General features: G+C 46.2%; 1 protein-coding gene and 1 long non-coding RNA gene across 2 annotated transcripts in view; both read right to left on the minus strand.

Moving 5' to 3' along the window:
- LOC109508226 (rho GTPase-activating protein 7) overlaps positions 1 to 15,645 on the minus strand; it is a 30,947-nt gene that overhangs the window by 3,672 nt on the left and 11,630 nt on the right. The window contains exons 2-11 of the mRNA XM_019858103.1: positions 6,688 to 6,759; positions 6,055 to 6,136; positions 4,997 to 5,060; positions 4,302 to 4,870; positions 3,926 to 4,103; positions 3,409 to 3,765; positions 2,920 to 3,263; positions 2,564 to 2,740; positions 673 to 737; positions 225 to 237 (exon numbers count right to left, since the gene is read on the minus strand). Of these exons, the coding sequence (XP_019713662.1) occupies positions 225 to 237; positions 673 to 737; positions 2,564 to 2,740; positions 2,920 to 3,263; positions 3,409 to 3,765; positions 3,926 to 4,103; positions 4,302 to 4,870; positions 4,997 to 5,060; positions 6,055 to 6,136; positions 6,688 to 6,759 (1,921 nt within the window). The remainder of the gene's footprint in view (positions 1 to 224; positions 238 to 672; positions 738 to 2,563; positions 2,741 to 2,919; positions 3,264 to 3,408; positions 3,766 to 3,925; positions 4,104 to 4,301; positions 4,871 to 4,996; positions 5,061 to 6,054; positions 6,137 to 6,687; positions 6,760 to 15,645) is intronic.
- On the minus strand, positions 8,363 to 11,702 carry LOC109508243 (uncharacterized). The gene is made up of 2 exons (XR_002166621.1): positions 11,367 to 11,702; positions 8,363 to 8,526 (listed from the first exon to the last, which is right to left on the minus strand). It is a non-coding gene; the product is annotated as an uncharacterized LOC109508243 (long non-coding RNA).

The raw sequence follows: 15,645 nt of genomic DNA on the forward strand, positions 1-15,645 counted from the left end.
CCACTGTGGCTTTTTTTTTTTTTTTAAATGGCAACTTTTTCATGTGAAATTTGGTTTGGGCATCCAGCCTTCTTACAATAATATTAAAGAACAGGAATGGCATAAGTATTTTTAATTCTAGGAAAGATATTCTCCTAATTTACTTTCTTCATTCAAATTTTTTTTAATCTTTTTTTTTTTTTTTTTTTTTTAAACCTCTCACATGAAGGTGTGCCTCCCCTGACCACACGCACGTCCCTGGAAATCGAGAAAGCATGAGTAATTGATGCCCCCCAATAACAGGTTTATAATTGCCAACTTAATATAGGGAGTTTAAAGCATAAATGTCTCAAACTATAATCCCAAAACAGTTCAATATAATTTCAAATATATTTTACACTTATCTAAAAAAAACAAAAACAAATGGATGATTTCGAACAAAGTGATCCAGAAGTGCGAATGTGTAAGCACACCGACTCTATCTTCCACTGACAACAACTAAAGGTAGCTTTTTGCTGCCATATAAAAATATTCGTCTCCCAATCAAGATGTATGACTCCAACAATACACCAAGTGACTATGTGCCAGCACTTTACTGCAGAACCTGCGTGTAAAATCTCCGCCAACCCAACAATTTTCATCATCATCCCTTCATTGTTCTGTTTTTTCTTAGAGAAATAGTTCAAGTTTCGCCGAAAACCCGCCTGGCCTTGGCAGGTGACGCCTTGGCCTTCCTCACCATCGTCTTGGGAACGCTCCTTTGTTATAATAAAACAAAACAACTTATAAAGACAGTACTACAATTTGGTTTGTATAAAACTAGTTTGTGCCCTAAAATGATAACTTCATTCAGAAGAATTCTACTTTTTTTTTTCTTTCTTCAGTGGTACGATTCTACTGTCATAGAAACTACAAATTTGCTGCTCCTTCCATTCAGACTTTCTGCACGTAATAAAACAAAACAACTTAGAACACAGTACTACAATTTGGTTTGTATAAAACTATTTTGTGCCCTAAAATGATAACCTCATTCAGAAGAATTCTACTTTTTTTTTTCTTTCAGGGGTATGATTCTACTGTCATAGAAACTACAAATTTGCTGCTCCTTCCATTCAGACTTTCTGCACCAAAAATTCACACAAACATTCACACACAGTTATGACTTTTTCGGATAATATAGCAACTTTCTTTGTGTGAAGCTCTAATGTTGTGTCCAAAAACGCTGATTGACTCATACAACTTTGAGCTTTTCTGATAACCGTACGATTTCACTTTCATGAAATGACCAAAAATCTTTCATAAAATGACCAAAAATTTGGACGTCAAATTCCGACTTTTAGTCATGTCAAAATTCAATATTTTGTTCATTCTCCTAAAAATGATGATTTCTTCGATCACCATCAGAGCGTTGTCGTGCCTGTGTGGCCTTGCTCGTCCTCCGAAAGGCTTATCCTGAGAACTGCCGTTGATCTGATTTTTTTATTTTTTAAATTTATTTTGGAGCCCATGAAACAGCTTGGGCAGTCGCACAGGAAACTGTCTCAATCCTCGGCATGGCCCAATGTGTTTCCTTTGAAGGAAGAGCCAAATGAACATTGTGCGTGTGTGTCCCTGATGGTTGAATGTGTGCAGCCTAAAAAAAAAAAAACCCAAAAAAACATGCGCAGGCTCAGGAAATCATGGAAAAGGATCAAAGACTGGGACATTTCAGGACATTTTTTTTTTTTTGTGTGTCACTAAGGACTCTCTTGCTCAGCTCGTCATCCTGTTTCATGACGGCGTCATGAAAGCCTTCCAGACCCTTTTTCATTTCCTGTGAATCCGAGAGCGCCTCTCGGAAGCTGAGCGGAATCAAGAACCTCCACACAGAATCAGCTGTATTCCTAAAAAGACCATTTTAGCATTTGGGGCTTTTGTGACACAGCCGCTTATGTTGTCTCCCATGGGCCACGTGGCTCCTTGTGCAATCCTTTGACACACTTTCATTACTAGCACTTGTGAAGCGGTGCACAGTACACACATCCCCGCAATCAGGCTTAATTTGAGCAGCAAGGTCCAATTATCATTACGATACAATAGAATAAATTTTTGTGCCTGAGAGATTACCTAGGTTGTACTGTGAAGTGGGATGTGATATTCCTATTTCCGCTGCCTGATTTACTTGAAAAAAAGTACCGGCATCAATGGGAAATTATTTTGGCCTGTTTTACTGCCACTTCCCCAATCTAACACTGTACAGCATCATATCAATGTTTTAGAATGTGGGACATCTTTGTGAACCTTTGGCTTGTGACGACCTCGGAAACTCTGGATGAAAGCGATTTCCTGAGACTTTGCTACAATGTAACTTAGTCCTTGTACACTAAAGCTTGCCTAACAGTACGCGCTTGACTGTCCCCTTGAAATAACTCCAGAGTAATTTTACAGCCGGGGAGCCAGTCTGCACCTGAGCCATGAATAATAGATGACTTTTCAAAACAGGCTGCCTAAAATAGCCCACGCACTTGTGTAGCCACACAATTATGTTTTGTTTATCATCAACCACGCGCTTGGATTCAACCTCTGCCACTGAGCGGCCGCTTACCAGCTCCAACCTTGCTTGCTGGATGGCGAGTATTTGTCCATCAGGGCGGTGAGTTTGAGCAGGGCCAGCTTCTGAAGGAGAGCGAACTGGGAGACGGACTGGTGTTCCACGCCCGGGCTGGCTGGCAAAGAGGGAAGGCTCTGCTCACTGGACCAGTGCAGCTGCTGGCTGGCTCGGCTGGGAAATGTGACAAAATGCCAGGAATGCCTTTCATCGAAGAATAGAAGCGATATGCCTGCCCAAAGTATGCTTTCTTCTCTGTGTGTTGCTGCTCTGTTCGTGTGGCTTCAAGTAGCACTTGTTGGAAGACTTGTAATTACTGTCCATATTGTCGATGCTGATTTCCGGTTCCTCACCTGCTCTGGTCTTGCGGCGATCTGGTTTTGGACTCGTCTTCGCTCACCGACGACTTCTCGCAGCTCTCCTCCTCTCCCTCCTCCAAGCCCTCCTCGTCCTCCTCTGAATGCTGCACCTCCAGGTGGATGTGGATCGGGGAGGAAGGGCAGGGGGAGGTGGCGGAGGAGCCGCTGGCAGGTGAGCAGGAGGAAGCAGAAGAAGAGGCGGAAGAGGAATCTCGCTGACAGTCGTCTTCGGATAGACTCTCGGCCCAGGTGGAGACCAGTTGCTGCAGGTCGTTGATCCTTTCCAAAACCGTGTCCAGAGCCGAGAAAACGTCCTCGCTTCCCAACAGTCGAGACACCTGACATTCAAGCAAAATCACAAAATGTAAACATCCATCGCATCGCCATTGTAAGGTAGTGCAGTACTGTGCTATGTAAGAACAATAAAAAAAAGAAACATCATATAACAAGACCGTAAACCATAAATGGTGAGACAGTACCCACCTCGTCCCCCACCCTCTCCGCATCGCTAACACTCCCCCCGCTGCCACCTTCGCTCTCAGAAAGCTGCTGGTTGTCCGGCACGTTGTCGTAGACGCTCAGCCGATGATCCGGTGGGCTTGGTGAGGTGTCGAGCGACGACGTGCCCCGGCGGCAACTGCGTCGTTCTTGGTAACCGTGGAAGCTTCCCGTCCTCCAGTTGACAGCGGATTGATCCATGATGGGGGACAAGAAGGCGTGCTTGTGGGCGAGGGAGGTTGGAAAGGTGCCCGGTTTGTGGCCATTGGGGATGTGGAAGAGCAGGCTGTTGTGGTTCATGTTGTTGTTGTTGTTGTTGTTATTGTGTTGGTCTTTGTTGTCCTGAGAGGGTAAATAAAGGGGTGAATAATGCCATAATAGGTCTCTTTTAAGATAGAAGAAACAAACAGATGTCTGAGAATCGATCCTTGTGGGACACCGCACGGAATATGGGATTATTTCCATTTGTTTCCAGGGGTCTACTATCTTGTTTCGTACTGACCGTGGTGCCTGTGTGGTGGTTGTTGCGGGTCACTCCTTCGCCCATTTCGGTGCGTTTGCAGTTACTCCGGACACGCGTGACCGGGCTGGGCGTGCTGACCGCGCTGCTGCTCTCCGAGTGGCTATTACTGCTGCTGCTGCTCATGGCGTGAGGGGACGAGGGTGAAGAAGATGCACAGCTACGTATAAACATCAATAAAACTTTCATTTAGTGTCGCAGAAACTTTAAATCAACACTTCTAAAATGTTTTCTTTTTTGTTTGTTTCTGTGGCCATGCAAAAAAAAAAAACCTGCAGCTCTAGAAAGGAGCCATGAGGAACACCACCATCACTTGTCTCAATGAGTAAAGCTAGTTCACCAATTCAACAATGCTCACCTCGAGGGGCCTCTTCCATCCGCAGACCCTCGAGCTACCGCAGCCAGATTTGCATGGTTCCTGGGTGCAGAGAGGAGTCCAGTTGTTCCTCTCAATCTCAGTTTCTCCATCTTCCTCAGAAGGCTGGTCCCCTTTTTGCGTGGTGGTTTATCCATGATGTAGACTTCCAGACTCGCAGTGGACGATCCTCCACCACTTCTGTCTCCAGGCGACGGGGGTCCGCTGAACGACATGTCGAGGGACGGGGTCTTGTTGGACGAGGAGCAGCGCGAGGAGCTCCGGCTGGTGGCCTGGTCGTCCGCGATGCTTCTGTTAGGATCGGCGCCCTCTTTTGGACTCTTTCGGTTTTGGCGTTCGCTCTCTGTGCTGCTCGAACTGCGAATGGAGCAGACATCGTGGCGGTCGTCGCGGTGGTCATACAAAGACACGTCCTGCGGGAAGCTTGAGGCATCAGATGAGTGGAGAAATTCCGTCGAGGAATCCAGGCGCCGCCATTGTCGCATCAGCCTGTCGTGCGTCCACCTGGGGCTAATGGCGCAGAAATCGTCCTCGAGAAAGTCTTCATCGCTCTGAAAGCCGACACCACAATTGTACAATAATCATCTGCAACACACGTCGAAAATCAACACAAGCAGCAAACGACAAGCTCTCAAGCAAAATCATTCCTGCATCCTTCCCCCCTCTCAATAACTCACTTGATGTTTCGCTTTCGGCAGGTCCAGCCTCATCTCCGCACATTTGTTCAACGTGATCAGTCGCCTGCAAGAGGAAGATGAAGTTAGTCAAAAAGTGATGCAATTCAATGGTCACCTGGCAAATGACGGCAGCAATGCCGCATTGGCGACATAGCCAGCAATCAGGTAAATATAATACGTTTTTGATTGCAACATGTCTAAAGCACGATATTTCTTCAAAGGGAAGCTGAGAGCTGTCCAATTTTCAACCTTTAGGCGGACAAAAACTGCTGGATAATTCATTCATAGTTAATACGACATGCTCAACAACACCACATTTCCACTGTTGCCTACAGCTAAGGTTTTATAGTTCAAAATAGCTGCTAAAACATATTTCAAACAAGATAAAAATATTGCTCTTTTGGCACTTTTTTCAACATTTTAAACTCCAATCATGTCCTGGGGGAAAATAAGTGAGCCATTTGTTTATTTCCCAGCTTGCATAGAAAAATGCCAATTTAGAATGAAATGGCTTTAATGACATTGCTTAACAGCAAGGCTTATGGCCACTTCATTTTCGCTATTTCAATGGGTTGCAGAATACAGAAAGGAACGACATTGTCAAGGAGAGTAACAAAGATTGTGTATGTTGTTCCTTCCTACCACTGCGCTGTTGACGCCAGTCGGTTTCATTTACACTTGAAGCAGTTCTGACTTTGCCCTCTATTGGCAAGTTTCACTTCTATTAGCTGCCTTGTTTAGTTCCCAGCAGGCAGTGTATCATGACTTTTCTGGCACTTTTAATCTACTGTGACATCCCGCCAAAACACAACTTTGGAGCCGAGAGAGAGCTCAAATGTGAGCCGCTGTCCAAATCTCATTAAAGCTGAGCAGGGAAAGCCACGGTGACTTGCAAAGTGGTTCAAGGACTCCCAAAGTGGCATTCGATGCCTTCTTTGTGGCATGTCATTTGCAAGTTGAAGCCAGGCTCTGACGTGGTGTCAGCAACAGACCAAAAAACAACAAACAAACAAACAATGCAAACAAAAATTCCCCAATGTCATCATCCCAAGTGTTACCTGCTGAGGGAATCCAGAGCATCTTTATCCAGGAAGTGGTGATCCCTCTTGGCGAGCTCCACATCGATGGGAAACCTGCAGTCTGACACGCCAACATATCAAGCTTACTTTTGGATTGAGTCTGACCGATCGATGCTGGTTTTGACTTTTAACCGGTTTCAAAATGATCTAATCCAACGACAGCAATGTGAGACTCTAGGTAGCTCCCCATCTATGTTCCAAAGGTGTTCCACAAGGCTCAATACTGGGTCCTGTCTCGTTTCCGATCTGCCAGCAAGCCTTTGACGTACTGCAACAATCGCTTTGTGTTCTGAAACTGGCACATACTCCGAAATCTATGCTGCAGTACTACAGGAGGCTCGTCGATCAGTTTTGGATTAGGGTGACATTGTGGAGACCCTTCCTGTCTCCAGACTAAAACCACTGGACCCGACACAAGATAGGCACTGGCTTCGTCTTCCTTGACAAAGCCTTGAATGGCAACGTGTGGCTGTACATATAGATCTGGTTTCTGAACAAACACTTCAAAAATATAATCAAGGCTCTATTTTGCCTTTGATTGCAATCGACTCCTCACTGGAAATCAGAAATTGGCTCAATGGTCCTTCAAGGTACAAACAGATGGTTATTTACCTTTGAACAACTGCGCGTACTGAGGAAAGCCGGCTGCTTGTAGCCAATCGCAGGCCTCCTTGGCCTCAATCTCTGCAAAGAAAATAAACACAACAATTCTTGAGTTGATGGCAATCACGTCATGCTCGGACAGCTTTAAGTGTACAAATATTTGCACTTAATCAGCCATCTCTTTATGAGCTTTGATTCAATTTAAGTTGGAAACAAGCTGGGGACGCAGACTGGCAATTAATTATCTGTGACAATTTTAATTACCGCTGACTGGCGGAGGGCGAAAAAGGGACTCTGTCTGAAAAGTATCCATTCGTTTTCTCGAGTGTTTGTACTCGTGCGCGAACTGGAGCCTATCCTAGCTTACTTTTCCTTTTCTCTTGAACAACACTTTCATGGCATTTCCCGGCTGGCTGTCCTGAGCGTAGAAGGCGCCGATGCGGGAAAGGGAATTTGCAAATATTCGGGTCAATAAATCCCAGCTCGGATGCGATGCCAATTTATTAGGAATGCAGCGTGACAACGTCCAAATTTAGCGGGGGCTTAAACTTAATATATCCATGGTGCTTTTTGCACTTGAGCAAATGAACGTTACCGACCTCGACGAGAGGAAAAACGGCATATTACTACCTCAGGTATATTCACCCCGACCAGTCAAAAAATCCCCTTGGCTGAACCACTGAGCTTATTTCGGGAGGCCTTACGATGGAGATGTGACATTTGAGCTTGAACTGGGATCAAGCGTGCTCGCCGAGCAGGTCGCAGATGCTCACGGAAATCCAAAGGGATATGCCGATACAGTATGTGGATGTTAGAGCCCTGGACTTAGCAAGCCCCCCCACTAAACCACAGAGAAACGGTAACTACCTTGAGGGTCGCACACAGTATTTAAGCACTTCAGTCATCCAAGGCCCAATTACTGGATGCTTCTTTAAAATCATCCTGAAAATTGTGTCGAGAGGAGCGTGTTGCAATCAGCTCTGAAAATGTTTGCTGCCAACAATGGAAGACGTTCAAGCGGTGTCCAGTAAACAAAACCCGATGATCACGCTGAATCTTGTCTTGTCGGAAGAGAGACCCCCCCACCCCAACTCCACCCCCGCCCCGCACCCTGATCTGTTCAGAATGTCAGGGTCGACATTTGTAAATGTTAAACCCCTTCACTAATTATGAAGGCAAATCCTTGTGCGGTCAAAGTGGTTCAGCCAAATCAGTCATAACCAAGATAGAGTGGTTAGACACCCCCCCCCCCAAAAAAAATCCCCCTTGTCATCTGTGGGTCTCTCACATCTTAAAATACAAAAGTCCCTTTCAGACACTCTCCAGCATCTTCCTGACCTTCACGCAGAGCACTTAATACATTTGCCCAGAAGCCAACGATGAGTTCACTGAGGGGTAAAACAGGTGAATGTTTCCCCTCCCTGCACTCACATGTCAAATGTTGGAAGCAAGAGAAAGGCGGCGGCGGCGGGCGCCCGGAAGGATTTGCTCATGCGCCTTCCTGACGCCTGGTGACACATAGTCAATGACATGAAGTCGAGTTGTGTCTGATGTTGACTCTCAAGCTGGAAATCCAGCTTGACCAGAAATGACAACTGCCAAGACACATTTCCAAAGGGAAGGCAAACGGCATGAGGACGAGCGCAACAGAAACTGCGCGGCTGGACCACATGTGAGGTTTTCTTTTTTCTTGACAATATTTCTCCGGTCCTACGGGCCAAAAAACAAAATGGCGGCTTCCATATGGATGTTGAGAACTTCCCGGGCGTTGCCTACGGAGGCTGGGCCATGTTTCATCGCACATCCAAATCTCTTATCGGAGTCCGGAGGGGCCACACCACCAACTTCCTATGACACATACACACAGTCATGTAGAAAGCCGACCGGGCTAATAGCCAAACGGGAGCTGGGCAGATAGCATTGCTGACGTAAATACAAGGGTGCCGGGGGGGGGGTGAATGAATGAACGCCAGGGCTGGGCTTGACACTTCATTGTGGTTTCTGACAGGTGTGGTTTTCTTCCTTGCCTGCGCTTAAAACTTCCACAAACTAATTAGGCCAAGCGTGAATTAGCGTCATTTTCAAAGCTATGCGCTCTCCTGCTTTTCTATTTCTGTCCATTTGGATTTTTTTTTTTCCCTCGCTTACATAACTCACCGACAGATGAGATTTGGGGGGGCATATTCCGACAGTATCGCACCTTCAAGGGGCGGTTTTGATTTCCTTATCGCTTGTTCGCTAGTTGCTGTGAAGTCCTTCAGCTAGCGTCCCGTTAGCTGCAATTGGGCACGTCTTCAAAGTCTTCTACCCGGAAACCCTCCCAAAAAGGTCACACGTTTTTGAAGTCACGAGCGCGGTTGATATTTTGCTTTGTGCTGCGAGCCAAATTTGAGTTCCGAGCAATCTTCAGAAACACCACTGCTCGAGTGAAGTGGGGGGGGGGGGTCCAATACTGTATCGCACAGTCAACAATGCCATTTTTAACAGTCAGGGATAAACACGCAAATCGCTATTCGAAGAGCATAATTGCCAAACGCACTTCTAACTGACTGTCACAACATCAATATAAAATAGCAGTGTCCTTGCTAAAAATGCTGGGGGGTGTTTCTCTTCTGTTCTCTGGAGATTCTCGGTCATCCAGGTCATGGAGGAGCACCCAATCTTTGTGTGCCAAATGTATTTTTTGTGGACTCAACAAAGCCAGGATGATACCTTGATGTATTTTGCTTGTCCGCTTTGATTGTGAGAGATGCCCCCTCAACACCCCCAACTCCATCTTAATTTCCCGAGAGAAAATGTAATCACATTCTGCATAAATATGCACCAAAAAAAGCTCTTAATTAACCTCTTGACTAGTGTTTTTTTAACCTCCTCTATTCCCTGAAACCTCCCGTATTTTACTGAAGAGCAAACAGCAAGCAAAAAGCAGGAGCAAAGGGCTGTTTGTCAATTTGTTTAAACATCTCTTTTCCAAGGACATTTTGTTAAGAGTCTGGCCAACTTCCGCATGCTGAAAGACACGTTGAAGTTACACAGGTAAGGAATCGACAGCACATCGCACAGCGGACATCGCTAACACTCAGGATGATCTTTCACAGACACCGCAGAACCTGGCCTTTGCTCACCCTCCCTACGGCGCGAGATCATCGGGCCTCAGGATCATCTTTTAGACAACATCAGGTCATCGGGGCCTTTGCTGACTCGGATTGGCAGAGGGAGAAATGCTGAAATTCAACCACATTATCGATCACGCGTGTCCACCGCGGGATCATCGGGCCGCAGCATGACTGCATGGAGACCGTCAACAATCTGGCTTCTGCGTACTAATGCCAGCACTCTTGTTGCCATCCGTTGCTAACAACACTTGTACAAAGTACACTCCAGCGGAAAGATTGCTCCATTGAATACCGCCCCCCCCCCACTTCCCCCCCAACTTCCCCCCGCGCCCCAAAAGAGTTTGTAGTTCCGCGCCGAGCTCTAATGAGTTGAGATAAACCCTCCCGAGTTAGGGTGAAGCAAATTGGAGCGACGGCTGGGGAATTGTTGTTTTTTTGTTTTTTTTTTTCTCCCTCTTCCCCAAACAAAACAGATCGTGATGCGGCGTCTTGTTGATTCCTTTTTGCATTTGTAGCCGCCTCGCTGTATACGTGATCAAGAATGCTCTCGACTCCAACTGACAGGAAGACAGCACAAAGAGTCTAAAAAGTGTCTACACGGATGAACCACTGATTGGAGGGGACAAACAAAAGAACTTAGTTGGTGATAAGTCTGTAATTTCGCTGCAGAAGTTCAACTCCACTGAAGAGCAGCACTTTGGAATCCACATTTCGTGCGTAAAACTCTCTCAACAGAAAAACGCGACAATAAAGACAAAACAGGAACGAGAGTGACATGGTTATTTGTTGTTGTTGTTGATTTTCAAACGATTTTCGCTTTGTGCCGCAACATGCCAAGTAGCAGACGATGAAGGCATAAGAAGACGAGGCAGAGAAGGTCCCCAACCGAGATTCAGTCATCGTCGTTACCAAGGAGCAGAGAAAATGACTGCCGGTCAGCAGTGATGTGTGAACTGTTTGTATGTAACGCTGCTCGGTGTAGGTCTAAGCAGCAGGCATTCGAAGGTTTACAATTACCGTTACGCCGATGCTAGTTTCTATTAGCCCACCGACCACCTTTCGCATGCTAGCATTACAATAGAGGACTTTCTTTGGATGGAATAACATGGTTTGGTTGAACATATGTCTTTTTTTTTTTTTTTTTTTGCATCTATATTATTTCTGGGCATGTTGACCCTGGGGAGAAAAAAAACAAAGCGCAAAACTGCGTAATAAGGTTAAGAGTCATTTGCTTTTTTTCTAAAAAAAAACATTGGAAACAATTATCGGATTTTGGAGATTTTATTTTAAAGCCATAATGCCCCCCCCCCCTCCACAGGCGTACAACCGACATTTTTGCACTTTTTAACCTGATCGTGGCTCTCGTGAAAAAGGAAAAAAAAAGCTCCCACTCTAGCAAACAGACGTTGGCGAAGGACACACTTACAGCAGGCAGAGGCTGCATCGGCGTCTCATTAATGACTACTCACGATGCTAATTAAATGCCAATCGCCCGCTTAGCTCGTGGAGGCCTATTAAATAGCAGCTGCCATCAAAGACAAACATTCTATTATTAGTCAAACGCATACTCACTTGGGATTAACATGCTTGAAGCTTATTAGCAAACTTCCATTTGGATGGGATAAAATGCAGCCCACCAAAAAAAAAAAACAAAAAAACAAAAAACAAAACAAAAAAAAAAAACAAAAACAAAATAGGGAGTTTAAAAAGAATTAAATCCAAAGTGGGAAATATATATCCTGAGTTGGAGCGCCGCAGTTAAGTCCTGATGTGTTGCTTGTGTCGGGCATCACGTTCATAAAGTCATTGTTCACCATTTCCCCTCCCTGCCACTCCTCTTCCTCTGGTCAGGACCAGACCATCCAAACTGCAGGGGAAAGGAGGTGGGGGGGGGGTCTGTGTCCTAAAAATAACCCTCTTGAGTAGGGGGAAGAATTGTTGAATATTTCTGGGAATTTTTTTTTTTTTATAACATAACGGCATGCCGGGCAGGAGGGTCATTTCGGAAAGTCAAGTCAGTTGCAGCAAAGTTGTCGCCCACATGGATTTTTTAAAAATATGGCTCAGAGAAAAAAAAAAAAAAAAACACGCCAAAGTTTAATCGCTACATACTGCCAAGGTCAAATTTGACCCGTCTTGACGGCAGTACAAATACTGTAACTCAAATGTCGATTCTTTCACCCTGGGATTTGACGACTTTGGCTGCAGTGATCCAAAAGACATCACATTGGAAATATTTCAAGTCCCTGCAAAATGAAAATAAACGTCTTCTACATTTTCACAGAAAAGTGTCCATATTGGAATGATTAAAAAGAGAAAAAAATCAAATGCTGCTTCAACATCAAGCAGTTCTCTCCCCTCCTCAGTGCTGTGGGCGTGTCCACTCAAAGTGTTAAAACCACGATCCGCTCAACTGTCAACCGCTAATCAAATACCAGGATGCTAACGACATGTTTGAACTGGGAAAATGTTTCTGCCCGAAGCCTCCGGCGCCTGGACTATATCCTACCAGGTTGTCGTACAAGTTTTCAACACCGCAACAACGAGGCACTCTACAGCAGCCACACCAGAGCTCACGTCAGACTTCTTTTTGTTGAACTTTTTACCCCTCGCTTGACACCAATTTAAATTGTAAATCAACAGTGCGATCAACAGAAGCATATTCCTTTCACATTCTCCTGAGACGGCTAACGCTTTGCTTTTCTCCAGTTCGGAAAAAGTCGTCAGGAACTTTGTGGGGGGGAAAAAAAAAATCTGAAGGAAAGAATAAAAACCATTGCACGGTCACGTCCATTAGCACAACAGCGCGTGATTTCATTGTCTCGGATTGTACGATTAACAAAGAGCGAGAACAAGGTCATTAACAAGATTAGCAATGGAAAAGCAGCATGCAACTAAAATGAGAAGGCGTCAAGTCCTCGGCGTGCACTCAACACAGCCTGTACGGGACTTCTTCGGGGTTTCATCAGCACTCAGTTCAAGGTATACCATTAGCGCTAATGGCCTTGCATCTATCGCGTAGGTGTTTGCGTTCGGGCTTTCAAATGTGAGTAAACTCTTAAAAGAGCCGAAGCGAGGTCTCGGCGAATCGCTACATTAATTTCCGAGTGGTGGAGCAAAAGAGCGTCTCATCAAGTTTTCCCAGAGTTCGTCGAGAGGAGACGCACGGCGCTGCCGCAAAACTTTCCGTTACATTCCTCCATTTGAAAACAGATTTCTGGAGCTTTGTCTCCTTATTTCGTCAAAACAGGCCCGTGTGTGTGTGTGTGTGTGTCCCCCGCGTTGGGCTTTGTCATTTAAAATCGATTGCGCTACTTTGACCGATATCGTTTTTTTTTTTTACACTACTTAAGTCCAGAAGCTGAGTACATTTGCCACCACGGAGAGTTTCCAGCATTAAGTCGGAATACTTGAGCGTTTTCTGCCCTCGTCGACAACGCAACTCTGTCGTAAACCGAGGACCCGTCATTGATTATTCGGTCAGAGGTCCCAGACTGTCGGACAAGTTACACTTTTCTGGCAACTTCCTACACAACCCTCAACTTTGGCCTCCATTGGTAAAACACGTCTAGACCAGGATCGATCGGGGGGGGAAAAAAAAGACTCTCTCTTTCTGTATCTGTGTGGAAAGGTTACACAAGACTGCATTTCCTTTTCCTGAGGCTGGCGGGCGTCAGAAGAGGAAGAATCTAACAATACTCCCAGCGGATGGGAGTTTCACAGTGTGTGTGTGTGTGTGTGTGTTCCAGCCAGGCAGTCATACGCTTGCGAGGGGATGTGCGTGACATGTTTACCCCAGCAAACTTCGCATGGCTGCTTACTTGTGTGCTCTGGGGTGTGTCCCAATTCACTGGTGTGTGTGTGTGTGTGTGTGTGTGTGTGCGTGTGTGTGTGTGTGTGTCTAATCTGAAGGCAGCTTCAGAAGCTTTGGGGTTCGGCATTTCCGACTCAGTCGGACAGGAAGCGTCCTTCCCTCTTGAGTTTTGGCCTCACCCTGTGCGCAGCGCTCCGTTTTGAGAACGTGTGACAGTAGCGTTAGCTTTCACCATCCAAAAAGGGGGACGAGTCCTGGCTGCTCAGTCAGCTAGCTTGCCGATGAGCGAAGCATTGGAATGAGGTGCGTCTAAATCAGGCAGGAGATGTGGCCCCTCCAGGCCGGGCACGAGTTGGTGCCTCCCCATGCAGTCGACGCGCGCTCACATTCACACCTCGAAACAACTCGGGAGTCTTTTAGGAAAGAGACTCCAACCCTGAACCTCCAAACGAGAAGACAGAGATGCTAACCACTTAAACATGGCCGATTCAAATCCAAACGGCGGACTTCCTGTTCATTCGGGCAGCCCTTGAGACTTTTGCCCGCGTCCTAGTGCGACCGGCGCGTTCACCTCATTTTCTGTCAAAAAATAAAATGTGTTTATTAAGGATCGCAAAGCGTCAGAAGCAAGCTGACTCGTGAGGTTCTCCCGAGCCAAGGACCACATCACAAAGTGTCCTTGTTGACGACACTATAAATAAAGTGTTTTTGTTCAGGTGCTTGATGGAAAGCCGGCGACGCTGCCAGGCGCCTGCGCAGCCTCAGGAAGCGTCTTCGGAGGATGGGATGCTATTACCGGACTTACAGCCCGATTCGGGTTTGCAAATTCTAACCCAGCCTTGGAGTGAAAAAAAAAAAAAAAACCAAAGCAAAACAGTGAGTCAGGTCACTTCCCACCTGAAGCCATTTGAGGCTTCGGTGGAAGTGTAACGCGGGGGTCTGTGGTGCCAACCTCAACTAAATATAGCCGCACAAAGCTTTGAGTCATGGCCGCTTTTGGGTACAACTGAGCACTAAATAAGGATGTGTGAAGCTGGTTGCTTCACACACACACACACACACACACACACACACACACACACACACACACACACACACACACACACACACACACACACACACACACAATAGAAAAAAAAATCCATTTGGATGCCAATTATGAGCCTCGTGTTTGCCGTCATATACTGTAACCCTTCTGGGTATTGGATTTGCAATTATTGAGTGAGAAAGGTAGTATTTTTTTTTTATATATTAGAAGGTCAACAGTGGCTTGGATGTCTTTGTTCAATTGTGTTGGCAGCCCTTTGTTGCCAATAATGGTGACTTTGAAAAGACGAGTCCAAATCTGAAAAATGTTCACCTTCAGCGAAAAGCATTTCACTTGCAAAATCAAAGTCTTGACTGCGGTCGGATTTACGATGACAAACCTTTGGCCCGCATTCTTTCGGGTCCCTCGGTGACACCGCCAAGCGAGCGTTTAGCAAGAGGAAGTCTCTGCCCAGAACACGGCGATCCGCGCGACAAACGCAGACTTCCATCGAAGCGGCCGTGGAACCGTCCTGGCTGGCCCGCTCGGGAAATGCCTCAGTGATTAATCGCCGCCTTCCGGAGAAGACCGCCCGTGATTGTTGTCGCTCGTCATTTCTGCTCGTCTGTCTAAGGTTGGGGGGGTCACTCGTGCCCTGTGATTGACTGGCAAGCAGGCCAGGGTGGACTCGGCTTCTTGAGCGAATGTCATCTGGCGTGAACGCTTTTCTATCCCTGCAGCGGGCCCGAAATTGTCCGCCGAGCCGCTGCGGGCAGGGGGTGCAGCAGACTTCTCTTGCCAAGAGTCGACTGGGCTCAACTCCAGTTAGTCGTGACCCGAATGAGGACAAGCGGGACAGAAATGAAACACGTGACAACTTGTGTTGTTGCGTCCAAATGTAAACAGTCACGACTTTCCCGCGCCGTTAAAAAGTTCCACGCCCGACCTTCAATTAGTCTGGCAGCAGTTAACGCCGATGGGTCTTTTCTCTCCTGAGGCCTGTAAATCTT

The sequence above is a fragment of the Hippocampus comes genome, unplaced genomic scaffold (genome assembly GCF_001891065.2).
Source record: "Hippocampus comes isolate QL1 unplaced genomic scaffold, H_comes_QL1_v1.1 scaffold265, whole genome shotgun sequence".
Lineage (NCBI taxonomy): Eukaryota > Metazoa > Chordata > Actinopteri > Syngnathiformes > Syngnathidae > Hippocampus > Hippocampus comes.